This window comes from Cydia splendana, chromosome 10, assembly GCF_910591565.1.
Source record: "Cydia splendana chromosome 10, ilCydSple1.2, whole genome shotgun sequence".
NCBI classification, from domain to species: Eukaryota; Metazoa; Arthropoda; class Insecta; order Lepidoptera; family Tortricidae; genus Cydia; species Cydia splendana.
Window position 1 is genome coordinate 2,232,874 of NC_085969.1, and position 26,375 is coordinate 2,259,248.

At 39.8% G+C, this 26,375-nt stretch overlaps 3 protein-coding genes and 1 non-coding gene across 6 annotated transcripts; 1 reads left to right on the forward strand and 3 right to left on the reverse strand.

Annotated features, from left to right (window-relative positions):
• The first annotated feature begins 458 nt into the window (after positions 1–458).
• Positions 459–4,358, forward strand: LOC134794478 (uncharacterized). Of its 3 annotated transcripts, none has more exons than XM_063766289.1 (5): positions 459–806; positions 1,860–2,060; positions 2,387–2,587; positions 3,171–3,367; positions 3,889–4,358. In XM_063766289.1, exons 1-5 carry the CDS (start codon positions 750–752, stop codon positions 4,097–4,099), a joined length of 867 nt encoding a protein of 288 aa, XP_063622359.1. In that variant the 5' UTR covers positions 459–749; the 3' UTR covers positions 4,100–4,358. The 3 variants fall into 3 exon arrangements, with proteins under 3 accessions (XP_063622359.1, XP_063622360.1, XP_063622361.1); XM_063766290.1 differs by having other exon boundaries at positions 3,952–4,358; XM_063766291.1 differs by having other exon boundaries at positions 3,955–4,358.
• A 2,929-nt stretch (positions 4,359–7,287) lies between these two features.
• LOC134794167 (major facilitator superfamily domain-containing protein 6) lies at positions 7,288–16,429 on the reverse strand. Its single transcript, XM_063765887.1, has 10 exons — positions 16,316–16,429; positions 11,857–12,570; positions 11,477–11,669; positions 10,931–11,098; positions 10,468–10,617; positions 9,955–10,068; positions 9,292–9,483; positions 8,786–8,935; positions 7,935–8,090; positions 7,288–7,431 (listed from the first exon to the last, which is right to left on the reverse strand). The coding sequence occupies exons 1-10, from the start codon at positions 16,393–16,395 to the stop codon at positions 7,336–7,338; spliced, it is 2,013 nt and encodes a 670-aa protein (XP_063621957.1). The 5' UTR covers positions 16,396–16,429; the 3' UTR covers positions 7,288–7,335.
• A 1,597-nt stretch (positions 16,430–18,026) lies between these two features.
• On the reverse strand, positions 18,027–18,188 carry LOC134794646 (U1 spliceosomal RNA). Its single transcript, XR_010144707.1, has one exon. It is a non-coding gene; the product is annotated as a U1 spliceosomal RNA (small nuclear RNA).
• Positions 18,189–18,608: 420 nt separating this feature from the next.
• LOC134794173 (uncharacterized) lies at positions 18,609–26,191 on the reverse strand. The gene is made up of 8 exons (XM_063765894.1): positions 26,038–26,191; positions 25,867–25,905; positions 25,727–25,774; positions 25,335–25,400; positions 24,394–24,713; positions 20,461–20,539; positions 19,557–19,907; positions 18,609–19,114 (listed from the first exon to the last, which is right to left on the reverse strand). The coding sequence occupies exons 1-8, from the start codon at positions 26,114–26,116 to the stop codon at positions 18,633–18,635; spliced, it is 1,464 nt and encodes a 487-aa protein (XP_063621964.1). The 5' UTR covers positions 26,117–26,191; the 3' UTR covers positions 18,609–18,632.
• Between the last annotated feature and the right edge of the window lie 184 nt (positions 26,192–26,375).

Here is a 26,375-nt window from a genome sequence, read left to right on the forward strand (position 1 = left end):
TAATTTTTTACAATCACTTAACTATGCTGAGACAGAAGATATTTTAGTTAAAATGATTTAGGTTTATTTTTCATGTTTTGCCATAGATTATAAGTTTTCATTTTAAGTCTGTTATATTATAACAAAAACATACCTAAGATATTACTGGACTTGATTGTGTAACTTAGATCTCTTATTTAAACTGTAACTGGTTCCCCGCGATACAGGCGTAGCCTAGTGCGGAGACCCCTGCCATACTCTGTTATGTGTTCTTTTGATAATAAATTTATTCTTATTCTTATTCTACTATTTATTTAGTCATTGAAAACTTACACAAAAATAAGGTGGCAGGTAATATAGATGCGAAAAGTTACTCAAAGTCCTATCACCCTCAAACACGACGCAGAATCAAACATCATCAAATGCAACATAAGACCTTTAACTTTTCAGACCTATTATATTTTATACTTATCTAGCACACTGACATTGTGGCTAGCTGCGCCTTTGGGACGCCGAGTGATTGCGATAACTTGATAAAACTGATAAGATATTCGTATTTTGTACCTACATCATATCTAGCACACGTCAAGTAAGCGTCAGTGCTACGAGGAAACCCGCACGAAGAGTCTCATAAAATCTAGTCAATCGCTGACACTCTTTTGTTTTAACGGCGATCTTGAATGTGTTAAACTTTGTTTTGTGATTTTGTGGTGGTGTTGTGAAGTGAGAGGACAAGCTGTTGGATGGAACAGGAGTGAAAGGGAGGCAGGATGTGTGTCGGCGCGAGAGCGGCGCACGCGCTACAGCATGTAAACCTGCTGCTTGTGGTAAGGGTCTACGAACTTTTCTTCCCACTTACTCAATAACTATCTAGCTGTCTTTATCACTGTCCTATTCGTGTGACACGGTCTCTAATAGACAATTTTCTTATTTCGATGTTTGCGGCAGCTCACCTGCTTCGTGGATATTTGGTTGCCGGACAACATTTGATTCGAAACATGTGGGACTTATCCGAATTAACCTTTGCTAAATGCTAAACTGAACGGTATTTACTTACAGCTTAAAATAAGAGAATTAAGAATTATTCATTCTATCCTCCCAAGGCCCAGCCATACAAATGAAAAATCCAAAATTTGCCACTGAAATTTGAACCTATAATGCAGGGAATAGAGTTGATTTTGTTTTGTTTGAAATATGAACGGAACAAAACAATTGCAACTCTATTCCTATTTCAATATGGTCTTAATTTCATCGAAATTATTAAGTACTATAGGTAGGATCTTGGGCCTTAGAAAGATAATGTTTTTATTTAGGTACCATAGCCCACACTGTTAACTGTACATCGGTAGACCTTATGCCTTTTGTAATAAGGTCCACCGATGTACAGTTAGGAGTGTTGCTGTTTGTACGACATGGAAGTCTCATAGTCAAGGGTCTGAAAGGCGTCAGTCGAAGTCATTGAAGACCGTGTAATCGGTATTATCGACATATAACCTAGTAAGATTTATCTAATGCAGTTCAATGCCGCTATCTTTTAGTAAGTATCTTATACATATGTTTTATTGTCATCACGTTTATCTGATAATTTTCTATGATTATATATTTTGTACTTTAGCGCACATTTGTCATCAATATTCACCTGAAAACGTACCGGAAATACCAACAATTGATAAAAGCCCACTGCTATGCACATAGTTACCTCGTTTCATTATATTGAAATCTTCCTTAGGGTTTTCCTCTCCGAATAGGGGGCAGTTAAAAATCCATAAGGGCGTCCAACATCTAGAAGTGTCCCTACTGACTTGTCGCATTCTTGTAACTTAATGGGTAAAATAGTAATGCCCAGATCAACACTCGAATCACGTCTCAATATTTTCCAGCTGTTCGCGGGCGCCGCTTTATCCACGGGCGCTCGCCTCCGCTGGGACCCGACCCTCTACATTGCGATCCGAGAGCTGCTTCCGTTCGAGTACCGAGTGCTGGCGGGGGCGTTACCGTCCGCAGGGGCCGCGTTACTCGCCGCGGCTCATCTAGCCATCGTGGCCTCCCAACACAGGCCCAAGAGAATCCTGCTTTACACGGTAAAAATGCTTAGTGCTGCAGATTTATCTGATAAGGCCAACAGGACACAACTTCTACCTTTAGCGCCAATGCATGATTTTCCCGGTACCATATACATATATCGAAAATGTTAAAGGCAAAGATAGTAAAGCAATAAAATTTTTGGGCAATTCAGTAGACTCGACACCTTGTCGTCACGCTTCAACAAACATTTTCGCAATATGGTATGGTATTTGGTATGGTAATACTTACGTAAAACTGCTGATATTAATTCAATGAGCATGTACTATACGTAACTTCATAACTACTTAAATTACTTACTTAATATATTAAACATTCTTTACAGTATGCAGGCCTAATGACTCTTGGGATGGCACTGGAGATAGCACTCGGAGTCTGGGTGTACTCCCGCATAGTGGACTTCTTGAATTCCCCTGCGGCCGAGGAGATGGAGCATATCCTGGCCACGAGGGAGCACCTGGAACCGCTGCTGCAGCATTTGTCGCGGTGGCACAAGATACCGGAGCATCTTAGTGAGCTTGTCAAGGTTTGTCTATCACCATAATATCCATTGTTTTATCCATACGGAATATAATAAGCACCTGTCGCAGATACGAGCTGAAGTAGCCTTCATAAATTCCCCGGTGGCTGAGGTGATGAAGCATATCCTGGCCACGAGGGAGCAAGCACCTGCAGCCGCTGATGCCGCATTATCGCGGTGCCATAAATGTTTATTCCCCAGAAAATATAGTTTCAGAGTGTTATTACAGGGGTCTCCTTAAACTTTAAACGATTGGTTATGCCATTTTTATATATTGTGACCTTTTTTGCCACTTTTGTGTTATTTCTACTCAGAATCACGAGTTCTTTCGATCCTAATGGGATAAAAAAATGTCCCAGAGTTTTTTTCCTATTGTGTTACCATTTCCCCGACTTTGTATGGCGGTAACAAAAAGGAAAGTATGAAAAATGTATGGAAATTTTAGGACACATTTTTTTTCCTATAAGGATGAAAAGGGCTCGCGATCCTGACTAGAAATACTTAACACAAAAGTGGCAAAAAAGGTCACAATATATAAAAATGGCAAAAATAAAAGAAACGCTCATCGTAATAACTTGGAAATTCGCAGGAGGCAGAAGCAGACGCCCCCTGGAACGGCTACGTAGCTGCCGCACTCCTGGTGGCGCTCTTCCTCCTCCAGCTCTTGGGCGTGGTGTTCGCAATACTGGCGGCGCGCGCGCCGGCCAAGGACATACGTCATGTGCATACCAAGTATACAAACGGGGGGCTGTCGGCCAGTCGCGTGTCGCTTGTGGATTCTATCAGGTGGGTTCGGAAAGGTTCAGGGTGGGTGGATATTCAGGGTGTAGGAAAAGGTTCCAATTGTAAATGGTTCTTTAGAAATTAAATTGCTAGCTAAAGCTCTAAAGAACGTTTTCATATTGTCCGTCCCAATATCAGATAGGTACCTCTTATGTAAGGTATATATATCTGTTATCGGGACGTATCAGATGTCGTATAACCACAAAGAAGTAAACGTAACAAAGTCCATTATTTTAATGTTTATTAATACCATGCCACTCTAGCAGCTGTCTTTCTCCAAGGGTCATCGGACATCGGATAGGACACTGTGAAAACGCTCTTACTGCCACATTAAGGGTGGTATTCCACCTATCCAATTTCTTTGTCTAATGGGCAATTATTAAGCAAAATGTGAGACGCAAATACACATTGGACCAATATGTTGGACATATGGAATACCACCCTTAGGTATTTACACAAAACGTTTAGGCTTATGTGCTTCCGCACACAGACAACGAAACTGACACAGTTGTCTGTGTGTTCAGGTATGGCGGGCAAATAGCCGCTCAGCAATGCAAGCTCGTAATAGTTTGGCTCTCTCTGGACAGAAGCAGCCTCAGCGGCCGGAGCCGAAGCAACGTGAACGTGGTCCCGCAGACGCCGGCCAGCGTCAGGAGTTACCGAAGCGGACGGAGCGGCGACGAGTACGCGCCGCTGAAGGCTAAATACAAGAACGGGGTTCTTGTGCCGATATGAAAGAAAGTTCGCCCAACCTCCTAAGACCCAGAGTCATTTTTGCAGTTTTGAATTTGGAACCTTCTTTTATTCCATTATAGTTCAAAATTCGATTTTCATTTGTTCATTTTAAAGGAACTCAGGACTTAGGAGGTAAGACTTATAGGCTTAACAGGACATAGGTACCTACATACTTGAGAATGACTCTCGATCTCGAGGCATGTCGTATTTCAGAGCACTATTTTAGTGTCAATAAGATTGATTTAGTGATTAAGAGTGAGCGCACTAGTGATACTTAAGAGTGATTGTATTAATGATAAGAATTCTGTGTTACCTAACTGTGTATTAAAAAGATGTTTCTATAAATATAATAGTTTTATTTCGTAAGTATAAGAACCTATATCACTATAGATAGTAAGCTAATATCACCTTTTAACTGATATTACTTGTAATATAACACTAAGATGTTATATATTTATATATGGGAGCGAGGTAACGACCCTTGGCAAGGAAAGTATTCAAGCAATTTTGAGGTAAAACGTATAGAATAAGGGGGAAACCAGATTAAAAAAGCCAAGTCAATAGTTCAACATTTAATCGTTACACGTTTTGAAATTGAAAGTCGTTCGCCATCGCCTCGTAGCCACCGTCCGTACCGGTTCCGTATCGGACCTGACTGGGGCAGGTCGGACGGGTCGGATCCGTACCGGACGGCACTAGGCGCGGCGCGGCAGACGGAGAGAAAGTGCAAAAATATAACTCGTGCCCACCTCCTCAATAAGCAAATATCGTTATCGTTGGACCAGAAAGCAGGCACGCCATAGTAAAGGGGTATAACAATAAAATATTTGAAAATGTGCAATAGTTAACGCGTAAAATAATATTTGTTTATCTTGCACCAAAGACAATTTCTCACGTTTAAGTAAATATAAATTTATAGCAATAGTTTTTTTACCATGTAGTGTCCTTCTACGACTTAGTTTGCACCAACTTGGCAGTGTCAATGCATGTTAGCGCCATAGGTACATAGGTTAGGTAGCAACTTGGCGCAAACTTAGTGTGGACGGACTCTACTCAATAATGTTCACACTTTCTGGAACTCCGACAACGATATTTGTCAATAAGAATATCTTTACAACAAATCTACATTGTATACATATAGCTATAATATAGTTATATAATATGAATATCTGCTACATTATCAACAAAATACGGATCACGGAACGGGTTTCCCGCTCCGCGAGCCGGTCTACATCACACCATGATATGACACCGTGACAGTACGGGTATAGCGTAAATCAGGGGTCTCCAAACTTCGGCCTTAGGGCCAGATCCGGCACGTGAGCTAGCCATTCTGCGAAAAATGCCAAATTGGTAACCGTCGGGTCAAAAAGGTTGGAGACCCCTGGCGTAAATACAAGTTCACAATACACCGGTACAAAAGAAACGAGACGTAGCAACAGCGAACACCGCGAACACAATGTAACGTTTGTGGGGTACTTGCCATTATGTTCCGCAAAGATGCTTATAAACCAATCAACACTGTTCATTGACTATTGGTGAACCTTATGTCTTTTTAATAAGGTTTACAAATTGTCAGTTAAGAGTGTGGACGATGGTTCATAGGGCCACTCCACACTAACGTCTCCCGAGTGTCGGCGTCTATATAGTCAACTCTATGGCTGCTGCGCGACGCAACGTTGGCGCATTTGCGCATTGATGCCATTTTCCATAGGCTAACTAGAAGCTGAGGCTTAAAAGGTCCTAGTGTTGGACTTGAAAACACCTTCAAACTATTTCATGTTCTGAAGAAAGGCTTTATAGAACAAAAATGGAAAGTACCCTTGTAATGGCCGGCCACCGGCCGCGGGCGATACGCTGCTACAGCGATAATCGTCGATCCTTAACCTACTTAATTTACATTAAAGGACCCTCCACATTTAGTGCGCGAATCACAACGCAAAACACACGCGAATTTGGAATCGATCGGCACATTTTTCCTTGTTCCCGATTTTCGTCGGTATTTGAGAGAGCATAAAACTCTACTGTCATCGCCTCTTCATTGCTTCACGGTTCATTTTTGTCCGTAACTTTCGCGCGTGATGCATACACTAAGTTTGGACCGGGCTTAATAATAAGGGGCGGCTGACTATTAACAAGAAGTAAGCATGTAAAAACTGGAGGCAAGGAAAATTACCTTGAATCACGGCACATTACCTACTTGTCATCTCGTTCTTCGCGACAATTCTCATGAGAGTATTAACTGTTCCCGAAAGTCGGAAGTAGCTTTTAATTTATTAGCTAAATCACGAATCACCAAAAAAACGGTAATAAGTACGGATGTAATTCAAGGTCACATCATATTTTTACTAAAATGTTAGTTCTTTGTGTAACCTCCAGAGTTTTTATGAGCTTCTTGGATACGAATCTTAGCTGTCGGCCGCCTATTAATAATACTTAGTACCGAAGCTACGAAGAACCTGGGTTCTCGAAGGATTTGTGTAGTGTTGGTAAAGACTCGAGTCTTTGGAGTATCTTAAGACTTGACTAGAAAATACGCCAAATTATTATACAAAAAGAAATCGTGAAGTCTTTCAAAAGCGACAATGTCCATGTATCTAACACATATTTACATCAAAACATCAATAACAAGGTTTTTATAAGTCGAAATCCATAAATTCACGACTTCAAGTTCTAAGAAATAATTAAAGCTTAGAATGTCCTTCGCGAACGTTCCGGTTTTCTTAAGGAACTACAATATTTCGTATATAAATAAAAGTATAGTTTTAACATCAGGCGGGCTGTATATTTGTTTGGTACCAACGCGCAACGTGGCATAAAAAAAAATCTCGTAATCTCTTAATCATATAACCCTTTAACAGATTCGATTTTAAATACATATTTATTCGAGCCCCCGTGCCCTAAAAATTCTGCATAAGAATAAAATACAAAAAGATGACAATAATGTTTGCCTTAGGGTTAGGGACAATATAAATTGTGTCCTATAAGGGCCCAGTTTTATCGGTCGATAGGGCCCGCATACGGGATACGGGAGATATCCAAAACGCATGCCACTCTGACTTTCACTAGTCGTTTTACCGCCTCCGCCTCACCACCTACGAGGAGGCACCGCACGCCGTATATCGACCGAGGTATCGACCAACGAAACTGAGCCTTAAAGGTGTAAGACTCGATTCCATACAAACAGTTTGAGCTACAGAATAGTTCAGCGGCCGTGTAGTCGCCTTGCGTGGTGTTTACCTGTAGCCGGCCGCGTCCTGCAGGAAGGGGTTGGCGGGCGCGGGCGCCGCGGCCTGCCCCGGCACGCCGAGGCTCGCCTCGCCGGCGTAGTTCTGGCAATCACATTTGTAGAGGAACAATAAGGGCCAGAAAAACTTCCCTGAGGTACACCATATAAGTTGGTAATACTTGTAGCTAGTTCTAAATGTACTTGTACTTATATGTTGCATTGTTTTTTGGTTCAATGCATGTAGATAGCTTTCGATCCAAGAGTAAGTTCCAGGAGTAAGCACTTGTGACGTTTTTCTAAGGGTGGCATAGTGTGTCAAACGCCTTTGACATACCTATCAAATGCATGGTTGGTATGCCGTGATCAAAAGTTTTGGTGATTCGATCATAAAGCTGAAAGCGGGCTAATGTTGTTGATTTTCTTTCCCTAAAACAGCTTTGCTCTGCAAAAGTATAGTTTACTAAAAAGTAAACTATACTTTTCTATAAAGCTTTCTAAACTTTCTATTCGTACTTATTTACATAACTTTTTCATATATTTTGTATAGTAGGGATTAATGTAATAGGCCTGTAGGTGCAAAGCTTAAACCTAAGAATAAGAACTTACTTGTGTGGCTCCGTATGAATCATGATGGCCGAGGTCGGACAAACGAGTAGAGGAAAGCGCGCGAGGTATGGGGTTTGAGGGGACTCCGTGAGGGGCCAGCACGCCCGCTTCGGCCACAGCGCGGGCTTCTTCATCCATATCCCCTTCTACATTGGCCTGGAAATTATAAAATTCAACATTTAAATAGTACAAAGGCACATAAAACATCTGACAAGTACCTAAACGTCTCAAGTAAAAAATCTGTGAAATGTATCGTCGTGTTAAGATCAACTCCCTCAACTTAGACTTTAAAAATAACACATAGTTTTTGACTATATTGCTCCAGCGGAAAATCTTCTTTAAGCTCAAATGCACAAGATGCCTTCCACAGATTTAAGAGAAATGTTTATTTGGCTAGAATATCTTCACTAGAGCTAGACTGGACCAGTTTAAGAAGACTCTGTCACAGAATCCTCTCAACAATACTTTGTTGATCTATAACAATCTGATTAGGATTATTGGGAACCATTGAATGAGGGCAGCGGCGCATGACGACGCTGTGAAGATGCTATATGACAATCTATAAAGAAGAGGACCAGTATGACCACTGTTACTGGTCCTCTTCTTTTCTTCTTCAAAAGAACACTTTCCTCTTTGGTTATCAATCACCTGTCACAGTATTTATGAAGTAAACGTGTTTTGATTAGTAATTGTCATTGTAAATAGAAAATTAGATTTTCCGCAAGATTTTGATTTTACAATAAAATTTTTTATAAAAAAAATCCTGAGAAACGTGTTACCGATTTTGCTACAATAGGTGCCGGAGCAAAATGATACTGATCATCTTTCGGTTAATATGATGATAGCTTTACCTCTTCCCGGAAGTTAAGGAAAGCGAATCCAGCGAGGGCGAATCCGCACAGAATACCGTAGCCGGCGAAGGTCCGGGTGGTGCCCCACTTGGCGACCGCCACGCCGCCCAGCACGGCGCCGCAGCCGCGCCCGAGACCGTGGTGGAGCCCCTGGGATTTTCATTAAATTAAGTTTAATATATAACGTCTTATAACAAAAAAAGTTGAAAAGAAGGCAGTGTCAGGGATATTGGAATGTGTAGATACTAATTGTTGACTATTAGTCAATCAAAATTCAATCCCAGTTACTGAGCATGATAGCCAAAATTCAGTGATGATAGAAGCCAAAAGACCGGTTTCTCTTATCTCTTATCCTGCTGAGTGAGATCAACTAACCCGAGGACGGTGTCTACCTATATCAGACGACGCCAGGACGACACTGATCCTTTGATAAAAAAAACAAGGTGCAATTTTCTTGTTCGCAGTCAGTTTGATTTTTTGTAGTATTGTTCTAAAACATTATTTACCTGAAGAACACCCTGGGCAGACGAGCGTAGGCCAGGCGGTGCGTGGTGAGCGATGTAGGAGCAGCAAGCAGCCCATACAGCGGCGTGGGTCACGCCCTGCACGAACTCGAAGGGCAGCACCCACCACGGGTCGGTCAGCCACGAGATGTAGAGAAAGCGCAGGACGTTGCCGGCTAGGCCCAGGCACAGCACCTGGAGGTACACCCATATTAGAGACATGTCCGTCCGGGCAAAAGTGCCTTATAAAAATAGTAAAAAAAGAAGAAATAACAGATTAAACAGCGCGAAGAGAGATTATAGAAAATGGGTACGATGGAAATCTAAAAAATGTACAATCAAGAATTGAAGCGTCACATGGGAAAAGAGAGAGACTTAGAAATATAATTAACCTTTTGGAAGCCAATGACCGCTATATCCGCACCGCATAATAATCGGTCACAGACTACAGAGCAACATAGACCTACGTGCATATGCATAAAGTTCAATTTCAGTTTTGACACTTAGGTGACGTGGCGTCTGACAGCTTTTGTGTTTGACACGGCGTCGAAAAGGTTAAGATCATTTACACCATTACGTCATGTCGTCCCAGGAGAAAAAATCTTGTAGAAAATGACGAGACTTTGGAAGCAATGATGATTAAAACCAAACGCCAAGAAGACTTACCTTGAAATGCCCCATTTGTGTAATCAGCTTGAAGCTGAAGAAATAAGCGAAGATCTCCGAGATGTGGTTGATGACGGACGCCACGCCGAACAGTGTCGGCGATCCTCCAATATCCTGTGAGACAAATCAGAGGTAAATAGACCCCGTGGCAAGCTATCTGCACTCCCCCATAGTAACATGGCGACACAGATCACCTCAACTACAAGATACAAGATAATGCTGGACTACTTGCGGTCACCACAAACTAGCGCTTCGCTCCTTATTTAGCACGGGAGTGTGCTACTGCTTAATTCAGTTGCGTCCACGTATACCAGGATTGTACCTGTATAAATATCCATGGAGTTCCAGGGTTTTAAAATTTCCAACCCAGAGGAGCTACTCGTGGCGTAGCGTTTTATAAGTAAAACTACACCTATGCATGGTGAGTTCGCTCTCTTAGTAAACGCTTTATAATGCAGTTTCTGTTTAGATATTAACGGCGAGGGGACTGAAACCATAATTAGATAAGTTTACCTGCAGATGCCAGAAGAGGAAGGTGAAGATGAGGCCAATGCCGAAGCCCATGAACCAGGCCACGAAAAGGAACGACGCCGCGCGGACGTTTTGGAACTGCTTCAGCACCGTCACCCACTCGGGCATTTCGCGCGTGGTTTGGGCGAACACCTGTAATTTTATTGATTTGTGATGTTAATCTGATCCTCTAATTCTTCAACTCCTGTGATCTAAATTTGCCGATCAAATAACGATCTTGGAGTTTTAAATTTAGGATAGAATTTTGCCTCTTTTAGCTGACCCGATAGTCGGTGGGTGGCGAGGGATTAATATGATAAGCTGTACGTATGTGCTCATGATAGTCATGATCAAATCAAGACAACGATGATGCATACTTGGCTGGTTGTTGTTGAAGTTTATCGGAGCTATGAAGTCACCTCAAGCTATCAGGCTTACCGTTTCTCTTTCTCACCGTTTCCCTTACCTTGGCCTGTTCCAGCGGTGGCTGTGGCGCGGAGCGAGGTGCGCTGGTGTCCAAGCCTGGCAGTTGGAGCTGCTCAGCTAACTGCTGTTGGAGTTTATCCTCTTGCGTAGGTGAGGTCGGACCTACGGGTGCTATCACTTCGGGCGCGAACTCATACTTGAATTTGATCTGCACATATAAAGTTCCTTATAAGAAAGATGCTCAGATGTCATGCGCATAAATAAATAAATCGTTTTGAAAGAGCTCAAACATACTACTACTACTAAGATTTCTAAAAGCGACTTGACGTAATAATGTGGTAAAAAATGCTTACAGCACACACACACTTCATTAACCAATGATTTTATTGATTAATCCCGTTACTATAAACTCAGAGTCACCTCAGAGTTAACTGTGTTGACGATGGTATGCAAAATAAAGCTCATAATTCAACAATATTCGAAAAACCTTACCTAAATCAAATAAAAAAAATCAAAAATAAGAGTGATAATACGTCACCGCGAGTTTCTTCAATCAAGTCATAATACGGATCCGAATGACACAAACCTGTCCAGCCGTAAGAAGAGCAGCGCCCATCAGCACCGAGAACGTAGCGAAGCAGATGGTATAGTTCTTCTCATAACGCTGCGGGCCGCCGCACGGGTGCGAGCTGAAGGCCGTGCTGTGGTCCAGTGCGATGCCCACGAAGAACATGGCCAGCCCCCAGCCTAGGGAGCCAAACATGCGCTGATGACCGTACCTAAAATAGGAGTATTTGGTCAGTGTGGAGTAAGGTAGGCGACAGATGTTGCGGCTAACGCGAGCTCAAGCAGACATTGGTAAACAAAAAGTGACTGTTCTGTATTCACGATTCTGGGCCATCATCTTTTATTTTGAGCAAAGCTTAAATGTGGCTCCCGATGGAGGATTGAATAAACATTGCTTACCGGTCAGCATCTTCTCCGAGCAGAGTAATAACGGCAGAATCAGCAAGCGTAATGGCCGGCGCGCTGAAGAACTCGCCCACCATAACCAGCAACAGCAACAAGAAGAACGTCTTCTGAATATCAGCCGTGCGGTACACAATGGACGAGTGTAGCGGCGTCACCCAATCAGCATTCTGCGCCGGGTTATAATTGTACGCGTCTGATACAGGCAGGGGACTGCCGGCCGAGCCAGCGGCGGCAGACGTAGTCGGCCCGTGGAATGATCTCGCAACCGCACTAGACGGCGCCATTGTATCATCGTAACGCGGCGGCAACAGATCGTAGCTAGTCGCGTTCCGAGGCACCACACAAGCCACCGCTCCGGGCTGCACCCAGCTTAACGGCAGCGTAAATACAATCCATGCAGCCAGCGACGCTAAAAGTAGAGTTCTTCCTTTACGCCAGCGATCAGCTAGCCCGCCCCAAAACGGAGCGGATAGGAACTCCACAAACGGCCTCGTGCCTATAAGCAGTCCGCATTGGCCAGCGTTCATCCCCATCTGTTTAAAGTAGACGCCCATGAGGGGGAAGAGCGAGCCGAACGCGGAGTAGAAGAAGAAATAGAAGGTCTTGACGGTGAGGAGTTCGGGGTCGACGGCACCGGCGCCGCAGAGCATTTCGAGCACATCGCTGCGGCCGCGGACCTTGTGCGTGGCTTCCTTCGGCTCGGGATACCTGTAACAATCATTTGTTAAACGTACGTCCAAATCTGGCGTATGTGACGGGAACGCGCCACGAATGCTCCTCTTGCGAAAGGCTCGCTAAGGGCGCTAAGCGCTCGCGTGTAGTATCTATTAAGATGTGCAGCGAGCGTGCAATGCGCGAGCAATCCTCCAATGGCGCGCTATTAGCAGCACATTCACCTGATGAATGCTTTTTGGGAGTTTAAAATGAGGTATTCGTAATTTTCTTACTTTTATAGAAAATTGTTAACACTAGTTACTCTGATATCGCATTATTTACACGATCGGACGCCCAAAATGGCATATTACCTATTCTTAACCATAACCAAAACCATGCTTCAATTCCTGTTTAGTTAACTAAGTCCCAAAAACAATTATAAAGTATAATCCAATCTAAGACATCAGAGAAAATATTCTTTGATGTCTTAGATTACATCGTAACGAGATCGTGCCTTTTTTCATTCAAATTATCTTACATAAAGAGCCTGCACCCTTGTCTATTGCGTAGTAAGTACCTACTTAGACCTCAATTTTAACCAATAAACCATATCGTCAAGCTCTCCATTTACTTTACAGCCTAACGAGTCAGTTCCGCCGTGGTTCCGTTTCGGTTCCGTTCCCACTCGCGTTCGGAGTTCGGAGACTCGACGCATGCGCCCCGTGGAGTGGCGTCACGAGCTCGAGTTATTTCGGGGTGAAGTGCCTAACAACCTTAATTGGGGGTCAACCGAGGTTTATGATTAAGTAATAGAGCGAATCAAAGTACGCGCCGTACCTAAGGGAGTTTCATTCATTTTCGATTCAATATGACTGACCGTCGCGCTGTGTTGAAGGGACGAATAAATGTGTAGGTACACATTCTTATTGGGTGAAATGTTTAGGTGTTTAGCAGAAGCTAGACTTGATTTGATCCCAAATTCCCAAACTATGTCTCAAGTTACAATGTTGTCTAATTGGAAAACTAATTAATTCATATGCATGCAACTTAAGACACTTAAGTACTTAAATAAATGCATAAAATAAACTAAAGCGTACTGTTGTCCCGAATCATAGCTAATAAAAATAGAACGGGACGCTAAGCACCTACTTTATTATATACCGTCCTTGAGCTGAAAACTGCCCTTCGGGATTTACATAGCACTATTAAGCAGTCTAAGCACCCCGGCTACAGACAGTGTTATTAAAGAAAGGGATGAGACGGGTAGCAGGGATTAGTAAAAGGACTTTTTATCGTTATAATCAAAAGTAATTGTGTATCGTTTCGTTTTAACGTTTTTATACCTCCCGTTATAGAAAGAGGGGCGAAATCAGAATCACAAGTAGTTTTGATTAAATTCTACTTTGGATTTTAGCCTATTTTCAGAGTCTCCCACTGCTGGGCAATGCCTCTCGTCTGGTTTTCCATAGCTCCCGATTTTGTGTCGTCTCCGCTTGGCCTAAGAATTGTATTGTTGTATTGTATTCTACTGATGTGTATTGTATTGTAAGACCGAATGTTGTTTACCTCTGCTCGAGTTGCTATATTAATTGATTGTACCTATTGTATCCTATTCTATAAAAATACGGCATAAAATTGTATATGTTTTCAAATGTCACTGCAAATATGCTAAGCGCGTTATGAGCTCTGTTATGCAAGTCGTGACGTCATTCGCGTAACATGCGAAAGCCCATTTCATTGCCAACTAATGTCATTCTTGGAAGGCGCCGGACAGGGCGCCGCCGGCTTTGCCTGTTTCTCTCTCTAAGGGTGGTATTCCACTTGTCCAAGATCTTTGACCAATTTGCGTCTTACATTTTGCTTAAAAAATGTGTAACGCACTTGACTGCACATTGGACAAGTGGAATACCACCGTAAAGGATGGCTAGCTGACCGATAGGGCATTTGACTTCCAAACTGGGGCTCTGGGTTCGAACCCCGGTTTGTATCAAAGATGTTCTCGTGTCATAATATGCGTGAAAATCATTTGATATTTTAAAAGTTGCTCTTCGGGAAACAAAATATACCCAGGAATCCTGCATACATTAGCGAAGATATTCAGTCACAATCTATGTTGGACTATTATATTATACTTACTAGCGTGGAAATCGAGACCATGGCCCTTAGATTCTCACAGGGGACAATGAGGTAATGACGATATTGTTTGCGTGATCGAACCGAAACCGTGTATGTTTTTAAGCAATTACTCATATTAACTACTAAACACAAAAATAACGCGACGATAATCATAATCTGAATATAAATCAATTTGAATTGCCTGTAACTTTATTGTACGAATGAAGTACCTATGTATTCAGGCTTTTACAGTTTTGAGGGTCAAATAGGAAGCACTTACTGCGCAACCACTAAGCCTCATTCTAATCCCAGTCACGTATAAATAGACAGCTTAACACATACCGTAAAATGGGGTGAGTAGGGACAAAACTGACATTCAAACCTCGATAACATTATATTTTTACATTTTATGCAAACTTAATTTTATTAATAAATGTTCCGGCCGTTTGTATTTTAGTTTTATGATTTTAGGTAGTTCCATTTCATAACTTTAACGATAAACACAAAATCCCTCGTCCCCCCGGCGGCAGGGCGTTAAGCGTCGCTACCCTCCGGGTTCCGCTTAATATGAAAACGAAACCATCGACACGAGAAGAAGAAGCCTTTAAAAAAAATCTGTCACCCTTCTCTCCCCATTCATAACCCGACTCTCCTCGCAATCCCTACTCACCCCATTTTACGGTACGCTCAGTACCTACATTCGATTTTATTTAATATACTTGAGTGCGCCATCTCTCTCGAGTTGAGTGTTTACTAATATGGGCCTACTACGGCCTACGCGTACACCTTCATAAACCGTTTACTAACAGTTGCTAACAGTGTCGTAAATACATTAGGTTATGTAGGTATTAAATTTTCACATTTTCAGAGTTCCGTAATATTACGTTACATAGGTGTAGGTACTCGTATTACACATAAAATTGAGGTTGCAGGTACAGAACTCTCGACGTCGAAGTTTATTAACTGTTATATTTTGTATCCCCGGTCCAAAGTTGGTATTCTGGATGTTGGCAACAATAAAACCGATGTTTTTTTCAGATATCGGATTAACCACGTAGGCGTCATAATAAATTTATAAATTTAACTTCTATTATTAGATATCTGAGGTCTCGCCTGAGGTTCTACATTTGCATAAACATGAGTTAAATATGAGCACTTGATCTTGCTTGAAATTCACGTGGAGCTATTATATAAGTTCTAGTCCTTGATACCTGAATTTTATATCGATTTCCTAAATATTGTCGACAGGTACATTAGAGTTAGAAAATTGCATATATTTGAATGAGATTAACGTAATGTTTATTTAATTGTTTACATAACGAATGCGTCTAGGATTCTGACTAATACCTAAAGGTCTGGTCAATCAACTGATTCTTAGTCGAACTATCCGTCTCTTTTTATTTCATACCTATTGGACGAAAGAGATAATCGGTATCGCGCGATACGAAGTGTTACTGCGACAAGTGCTTCTAGTGGTGGCATGTTACATGTCATTTGTTTTCTATTTCCGAATAAACATCGTTTTTAAAAAATATCAATCATTATTGTTAAGTTTTTAAAGACGCGCTCTGCGCATGTTTACGTAGCTCCGAAATCGAAACTGTAGAAAAGAATTAAGAGCTTATGTCACGTCACCTATCATCAGGAACTAAAAAGTAAAGTATCAATAGTAAAGTGTGTGTACCTGGAGGTGTCCACCTCGCCATACTCGTCGGGGTTGACGAGCGGCCGCGCTGGACCCTGGGCTTGAGGCGGCACGTCCATGCTGCGGCTGGCGGCACACTACTGGTTAGGATCCCGGACTCATCGATAACTGCGCGCAGGCGCGTAGCTTGCACATGCGCTTAGGACTTTAGTCTACTTGAAGTCTAATTTTTTCCAATTCGAATTGATTCGACCGCTGATTCGAGTTTGATGAGCGAGATGTTTGGTTGACAGCCGTATATTCGTCATTCGAGTGGACCGGATACCTAATACCTTCGCTACTTCGCTTCGCTAGTGTTTTTAAGTTCGAGTTGCACCGGAACTTGATTCGAGTTGACTCGTCCGTTCGAGGTATTCGAATCAAACAACTCGACTCGTCGATATTCATTAGCAGGCCTCCTCCCGTAGCGAACGCACATGGGAGGAGTGTAACTCGGGCGAAGACGAACCCAAAGCATAATTTTACGACCAGCATCGATAGCGCTACGCGTCGGCGACGTTGGCCATCCGATTTTTAAGTAACAACATAACATAACTTATTTATTAAATCTTCCTTACTGAAAGATGATGCCGATTGCCGACGCCCACATTTTGTCTAGCGCCGACACTGACGACAGGTCGTTGCTTTGGCGCTCTCTCTCTCTAAGCTAACTTAGTCCGAGGGAGTTTGGTGAACGGCCTCGCCCGATTCTCACAGTTCTGAGTGCGAAGAGATGCAATGGATTGTAGGTATAGGTATTGCTACTGCATAGCTGTAGAATAGACTATATATCTGGGAGACCGAGCTTTGCTCGGAAAACATAAAAACTCATGAATGCGCGTTTTCCCAGAGATAAGACCTAGCTAGATCGATTTTTCGCCCCCGAAAACCCCCATATAGCAAATTTCGAAATCGTTAGAGCCGTTTCCGAGATCACATTTTTACTTAATGAGAGAGTGAGACGCAATACACATTGGACTATGAATGATCTACGAGTGAATTGCAAAAAAAAAATACGTAATTAAGCGCAGTTAAGAAGCTGTGATTAGTCTTAACTTAATGGATTCATTTGTGTTGCGAAAATTAACTATGTAAATTGTATTGTATTTAATTCGTACACATAGGAGTCTATAGCCTACGCTAACACACTTTCATGCTCTAACTTAAATAGAAATGGCTTAACTGTCGTAACCAGACATAGAAGTTTTTGTGGCACAAACGAGTGTTTGAGAAAATGAAACATCGATAAATCTGTTATCGATAAGTCATAGGTAGATTAATATTTAAAATATTATGTAACTTCAACTTGCTGTTAGGTAACTTACCGAGAAATTTCAATAATGCAAACAAATTACACAGCGGTACATAATTTATTTATCACATATATTTGGTAAGTATTTAAGAGGAGTTATCGAACGTGTATTTCGCGGTACTACGTAACATCGATATTTTATTTTGTCAATCACTTTATTTTGTCTCAAGAACTTCTATGTGTCTGGTCGTAACACAATGGAATCAATTAACTTTAGACTAATTACAGGTGCTTAACTATGTAAACAATTTTTTGCAATTCACTCCTATGACATTGGACAGACAGATGGAATACCACCCTAACTTGAAAGCTTAAGCAATAATAATGAAATGATGCGTAATCGCAACCTCCGAGTACTACTACTCGTCTCATCTAAAAATTTTCAGGTATAAAAAAGGAGGGGGACAGCGCGTACGCAGTCCCCACTACCAAAAATTACGCGTCCGAGTTATCCACATTAGGGATAATCGCAAGGGTCAACCCAACCGCAGTGCAATGGAAGGATCTCGCCCTGGGGGAACCGCCTTTATGATCACGGTATCCCCTACGCCAGGTAAGTATGAATTCACAATGTTAGGGTGCGGGGGTCATTGTCGCGAGAAAAATCTTAACACCGCGATGTACGATTTCCATCACACCTGCGCAGCACCATCTAACGACAAATGTTGGTACTAAGTTTAAGTGCATGACATCATAACTAATTAATAAAAAACGTTAGTTCCTGATTAAATGAATCAACTTTAATCATACCGAGTGATGCGTGCCATTATTAATTATGACAAATAAAAGTTACGCTGTGGATGACACATTGGCACAGAAATAAACGATAAATTAAACGATTGACATAAAGTTTTAACCATGAAATGAAACTAATACCTGCTAATACATTTAACAAAAATACAGCGGCGTCGGAGTTTACTGATAGTTGTACAATAATAAAACAATAGTAGTACCTTGTAAAAAATGTATATTTCACTCTATCTTAATCTTAAGCGTTGTAGGCAGTCAACTCAGCTTCTCTAACAATTGTCCCATGATATCTATCAACTGTTGTCTCTGTTCCATATTCTCAAGATGTCGCCTTTCCCTGTTCTCCTCGCAAATAATCAGCTGTTCTAATACACTTTCCGGCCTTCGAGTCTCAGACAGACTTTTAGGAGCTTCTCTTTGTAAAATTTTAGGTTTCTCTACTAGAGACTCTATAAGCTTGGAATACCATCCACCGCGTGTGTTCCACGCCCTACCACCCGCTCCAGACTTATTTTTCCTATACAGTTTCAACATCCCCGATATTTTACTCCTACATTTAGCGATGGAAACATTGTAACCACCTTTGCGAAGTTTCTGAACGACGATTTGCCAAACTTTCTGCCGAGTAGCTTTGGTGTCGTGTAGAGGCGGTCGGTGTTCCCGATATGCGTTGACTAGTATCTCTATGGATCTCCGACTCCATTTAAAGATATGGGAAGGCGTAGCTTCTTCAGATTCTGAAAGCAAAATAGTAAATGCTGTAGTTCGTTTTTTTTTAGCATTAGAAAAAGCTACTAAGACTACGCAATCTTGAAGTGTCTTTTAATTGAAAAACGCTTTTTAAAAATCAGTAACTATTACTTATGAAAGCAAAAGAATGTAAATAATCGTATATGATTCATAATTGTTACATATTTGCCGTGACTTGTTTTCAAAAGTGTTTTTCAATTAAAAGACGTCAAGATTATATATCTTTTTTCTAATGCTAAAAAAACGAACTATAGTAACAGACCAACACAGCGACATCTAGCGACAAATGTAAAAAAATGTTAGTACTAACTTTGCTTCTAAATTAAAACTGCGCGCAGTTAAAGCAATGTAAGGATTTTTTAATAAAAATAAGTTTAGTTCATTAAACTATTAGGGTATAACAAATATTGGACAGAAAATAAAACTTACTAATTTCCGCCAACGTTTCTGACACCTCCAAAGGATCATAGTTTGACGTGTCAGGCGTCCCATGTATTATAGAGTCTATCAGATCGTAGTACCTCCACCTCCTCGGTATCAACCTATTCACCTGATTATACTCTTTTATACTCTTATAAGTTTTCTTTAGTGAATGAAACTTGACCATGCATTGTGTGGCGGTAACATTGAAACCTTGTTTCTGCATGTCTTTCTCAACGAGTCTGAAGAGAACTTTTTGTGATATGGACCCGGAGTCGAGCGCTCCCTGGTATTTGCGGTACAGGTCTATTAGGGAGAGGATGTCTGGGTTTTCCCATTTGTATACGTTTTGTGCGGTTTCTGAAATGTAATAAAGTATTTATTTATAGCCAGATATAGCATGTTTTGTTGTTGAATATAACTTTTTTAATTTCATGATATTGAAACAGATGGCTCCTTACACTCAGTATAAGACAATTTTTCAACAATATTTATCATGTATAAAATATAATATTTATATTATATATTTAACAGGCTATATTTGCTTGCCTTCATCATGTAAAAAAATTGGCATCGAAAATGTATCTAAATATGGAGATATTTTTTGTCTGCCATAAGAATCAATAGTCCTTTTGATTTTACAAAATATGTATATTGTCAAATAAAATTTAAGGAATCGAATTTAAACTGTTGTGAGACATACTAACATTGAATAATTTTACGGTTACACACAACAACAAGTCTACTAAAAACAAGTGAGTCTAAACCGTAAAATTATTCAAAATTTAAGGATTGAAATTTTATTTTATTTGCTGTTGTGTCACTGGATTTGTATCCAGATTTATGCAGATTTTTTAATCTACAAAATTAAAGCGTCTGTTTCATAAAGTTGCATAAAGGGTCTTTTACTTACGTTTGCAATCTGCCTTTTTTTGCTCTTGATTTTCAGTGTTAATGTTAATGTCCTTGCATTTCGGCGAGTCCCATGCATCCTGGAACATTATAGTACGAAAATTATTAGTTAATATAAAAAAAGGAAAACTGAAGATAACTGTAAAGATGATTGGCCGCTGTCGCTATGTAATCTATCAATTATTTTTCCTTAAAATATCTCTTTATTTTTAGTTAAGTAAATAAATGTGTTGGCATTATAAACAACTACATACATTATATTATATGGTACATAATTAGATCATTTAGTAACTGACGTCATGGCTGTCATTTTCTGTACGAAACAGTCTGCCGGTTTTTGCGGGGGTGGGGTCGTCAATTATATTGCTATTTCTACATGATTTGTACGTAACGTACAAATAGCCATGTCCATACAAAAGTTTGCACAATTGTGCAAGTTTTTCGGCAGAGGGGTAAGCTCTTAAAGGCGACTCCAGTTATTAAATGCTCTAAGGGTACATAAAGCTATTTATCACTCACCTAAAATAGTTTTTAGGTACGTGATATATTTTATGACACTGTCGCAATAATCTATTAATTGCCTCAACCCATGGTCTCTTTTGTCCGAAAAATAAATTATATAAATCAAACTGGGCTCACTCGAGGATGAACCTACAATTTGACGCGTAGAAAACCCTAGGAATAGAAATAAACTGGGCTAGATATCAGAAGTTAACACTAGATGGCGTTAGTAGTAGCAGTTTATCAATTCTTTAACCCTTTGACCGCCGTTGGCATGTATACAAGACAACGATAGACCGATACACTGGCGCCGCGGTCTTGTATACAAGACACAAATTCAACCGCGAGGTAAATGTGGCAAAAATATCAATTGTAATTTTTTTTACACTCATGTTAATGTTTTAGGCCTTTGTTTAAAAAAAAATTGAATTTGAAGCAGCTATATAAATCCATTATTTTATAATAAGGCTATCAAAATAATTGCTCCAGATTTCAACGTTTTTCATGTTCCTCGTCGCCGTTGTCTTATATACAAGACAGCTAGGGATGGGAATGTTAACTCGATATGAGAATATTCGAAATCAATATCAAACCGCAAATCTGGTTTTATTTAAGCATTTGAACACTTTTTAAATGCCAATTGGTGGTAACCAGTAACTAGAATACGTAAAACGAGAGAGAGACAGGCATAACTATGGCTGAAGTTCAGGGAGCTTCTTCAGCTGTCGATAGTAGAGTCAGACAAGTAAATCTGTCCTTGTGGTTTATTTGCAGAAGAAAAGATTCATTTTGAGATTTTAGTGTAGTGGGGGGTGATACCCTGCAGTAACCGGTTCGCACAAGAATGGTACAGGCGGACGCTAGGACTAGTCAGTGTCGCCTAACCAGAGATGGGCAAATTTTATTCGATGACGAATGAAAATAACAAAATTTAACGCGAATGACGAATAAAAATATCGGATGATTAATCTTATTTGAATAAATTATTCGTCGAATGAATTGCCACGAATAATTTGTTTATTGGAATACCTTATAAACTTTTTACGGTTTCGATAGATTTGGCAACTGCCGGCTCTATTCGGGATATGAATTAGAGATTCACTAGATATTAAATAGTAACGATATGTGACGTCCCACAGGTAAAGGTACCTTATCGCGAGTGGCGCTTACGCTATTATTAACGCCACTCCAATATTATTGCGGCGCTATGCGACGTAAGCGCCAGCCGCCATAAGGTACCTTTTCCCGTAGAACGTCACATAACTTTACTATTTCATATCTAGTGAATCTCTAATTCATTTCCCGAATCGTGGCGCCAGCCGCCATAAGGTACCTTATGCCGTGGAACGTCACATATCTTTACTATTTAATATCTAGTGAATCTCTAATTCATATCCCGAATAGAGCCGGCAGTTGCCATGCGTCTGATGTGTAATACAACTACCTGCAAGTCCTGCAACTACCTAAATAGTTACTTCAAATATAAATTACGCGTTGTGATGTGAGATTCGCTCTGAAGCAAACAACTGCTAAGAAAATTTGGTTTTCTCACTCTTTTAGTATATAGCTATCTCTTTCTAGGTCTGGCTAGAAAGTTACTAATATAACTGTGTGTGTAAGTAATTAATTGTTCACGCTAATCCTTTGTTTATTATACTACCTGGGCTTATCCTTTAACTCTTAACAATCTTTAACTTGTCAGAACAAATTTACAGTAATAACAAGTCATATTAAACGTGTTGTTTATTTGAATGGAATAAGCCAAAAAGTCATTTGAAAAGTGGTCGAGTGATTTATCGGCGGATAAATTATTCGGGAATAAATCATCCGCTAATAAAAAAATGGTGAATTATTGTTTATTCCGATAAAAGTTTATTCGAATGATACCCATCTCTGCGCCTAACTATGAGAATGTTATATATTTGAAATTGACGAAAAATTGTCATGGTAGGGAGGACGTAATACGGGAACTAAGAAGCTCATCTAACGAACATGTCGAATGTGAAACATGCATTCCCGAACATTTCCGATCCCCACATCCTTTTCCAATATTATTGTTCTTCACTCATTGACAATTCAATTAACTCACGTGTAATTTTCCCCAATGCAGTTCCGGTACTTACATTTATATTATCGACACACGATGCGCGGCTCTAACGTTACGCTTATAAAGTTTACGTACCGACAAGCGCTTACGCCGTTGACCTAGAGACTATTATTACTTAATCCGCTCGGAAACAGTCCTTATCGGTCTGCAGTACGGACAGTCCATGCGCGCCGTTGTCTTGTATAAAAGACTTCTCGTACAGCCTAGTGCGGTGATATTACGTCATGAATCGATATTATTTAGTGGTTGTTTTTAATGATAAAGACCTTTATTTTTAACATTATCGTGTGTAAAAAATATGTTATTTTTTGGCATTTTCGAAATTAATAAAAGTTGGTAAGAACAAAGCCAAGTTGAGAAGATTTTTACCATAAATTGTAAATATCGATATCACTATTTGCAATCCCTAGACTTTTTATTAGTTGTTTACTTAAAATTTGCTCTGGCGTGTGAGTGAGCGTCTTTGCGGCCTAGGTCCAGCGGCCAAAAGGTTAATAATGCGGATTTTCAAAGAATACCCTTGGCAAATACATCCTTAAGTCTAGCTTAACGACAACTATACAGACAGTCGCAGGCAGAGACTAGTATTTGATAACAAAATGTCCAAAATGATGCTATCACATTAGCATAAAAAGTAATTTACTGCCGCTCACCAACAGAGGGCACTAGTAGTGCCCCTTTTTTAATTCAATTTCCTTCTAATTTGACGACCGGTCTGGCCCAGTGGATAGTGACCCTGCCTGCGAAGCCGATGGTCCTGGGTTCGAATCCCAGTAAGGGCATTTATTTGTGTGATGAACACTAATATTTGTTCCTGAGTCATGGGTGTTTTCTATGTATATAAGTATGTATTTTTCTTTATAAGTATGTATATCGTCGCCTAGCACCCATAGTACAAGCTTTGCTTAGTTTGTTCTGTGTAAGATGTCCCCTAATATTTATTTATTTTATCTAACATTATTACAGTATTAGCTTTTGTTTAAATATTATAATTTTTGTATTATTATTAAAACTATTTCAAATACGTTGAACGCTATGATATACTTGGTATTACAAGAATGTTGTTTAGTTAATGTAGTTTACGAAAGTTTCTTAATAGATGGCGTTAGTAGTACTCGATTATCGCTGCTGTATCTTTCTTTGTAAACAATCATTACTTTTTATTGCTGTTTAATGGGTAGTTTTAAGAATGAAGAGTCAAGTCAACTAGAAAAAATTTAAAAAGATTTTCAGAATCTCTTAAAAACCCTATAAAAATTGTTGAACCACTTTGTAAAAAATGTCTTCTGAAATTCTTTTGTTAATAAAAAGTTGTTAAAAACTTACGTTTGAATATGACCTATATTTTTCCATCTCCATCATAATCGGCTCCATCAGATCCATGTACATCCATCTCTTCACCGAGACACCTGAGTTAATTTCCTGCTCTTTCATCTTTTCATAAATCTGTTTCAGATTTACAAACTTATTTTTACACTGCTGTTCTGTGACTGGATGACCCTGGCCTTGTAGGTTTTTGGCAACCTGGTCCCAGACTTGACTGATACTCATCTCACCGCTTACTAAGGAGGTTTCGAAGGATTGGTAAGATTCAATGAGGTGGAGGGTTGCTTGGTGAGTCCACCGGAATGTGGTTGGTTGTATAGCTGTAATGTGAACAATGGTGGATTGTAGAGAGGGTGTTAGACTTTGAATTAGCCTGCCAAAAAATTATCAAAGTTTTTAACTATTAAATATATTATTTTATTTTCTTTGCTGAATGATATAGGTATATGCAACAGGTTTAATTTCACTTTCGTTGGACATCATTTCAGCTTGACTCTTTCAACATAATGATTATTTTTCTACTCATTGCATTTAAAAAATAATTGCTCATACAATGCTCATATGTTAATAAAATAAAAAACAATATTGGTGAAATGATGTACAAGTTGTGTGGCTATAGATATGTATAAATTATCTACCATCAAACCAATAAAATAAATGAAATAATAATGAATTCTCAGATTTTTGTTACCTATTAAGGTTTACTCGGGTAATTCCGAATGTCGAAAACCGTCGGATAATTCCGAAAAGACACTTTTATTATGATGGAATTAAGGGTGATTTTCATCTGAATTTCGGAATTATCCGACATTCGGTAATACCCGAATACACCTTACAAATAGGAATCTCACTCTTATTTTGATTTTTATCTATTTAAGTGAAATGTAAAATTCTTTTTGAGAAAATACAAACAATTTCTTTAACCACAATCTAAGTCTTACTTGAGCTCACACCACATTCCTGCTTGATTGAAATCGAGGGTCTGAGATCATCCAACATATCCACATCTGGAAAACATAAATTTACTTGAAAATCATAAGGAATTTGTGTAGGTACTAGGTACTATAAATTATAATGGGTAATCTTCATTAGATTATACAATTATGTATAATTATTTTTTGGATGTGTGTTTAGAATGGTGAACTTACATACACTTGTCATTTTTGCTAGGTGATAAAAAGTATTTAGATTTAACAATGCAATCTGTTGTAAAATTTTAGACCAAAGGAAGTCAAGATATATTGTTTAATATTAAATGATTAAAAACGACAGAAATTTTCTAGCGAGGTGCCTAAGGGGGTTGTAACAGAGTGTATTAGCAAACTTTACTTACTGAGTAATTCTGCTGGATCATCAGAATCATTTCCATCTTCGTCTTGTGCTAAAATACAATGTTCCAAGAATTAATCAGCTCTTAACACTGGTTACTAAAATAACACTAAAAAAGGCACTTAGAAACCAAGTGAAACTTACAAAAGTCAAGATATTCTTCTTGATATTCTTCTGCATCATCTAAAACAAACGAAATTATATTTAAAATTACCACAACAAAGTAATGATAAAACAAACTTTATCATTGCAAGAATACAATCACTGATAAACTGATAAAAGAATTTCCAAACCAATGTAAACAAAACAACTTACTCGCAATATTGTGCTCTAAAGCGCTATCATTAGCTTCTGATTTAGCAACATATACGATGTAAGGAGCATCTTCAGCCATATTTTCATGCGAAATGTGACATTTTCGGCAAAAATGGCGCTTGTAATCGAGTAAAAAAGACTCCAAAAGCGCTACAAATCCCCGAACCTTCAAACGCGATGTCAATGCGTCTGGTCTGGTCGTGTTTGTCCGGTAGTGTAAAGACGTTTTAAACGAAACGGCAAAAACAATGTAGCCAACATAGAAGACAGCAAAGTTCAAAAATTCAGCCGTTTGATTTGACATTTGACAAAAGCAAAACGAACTCGAAACGGACATC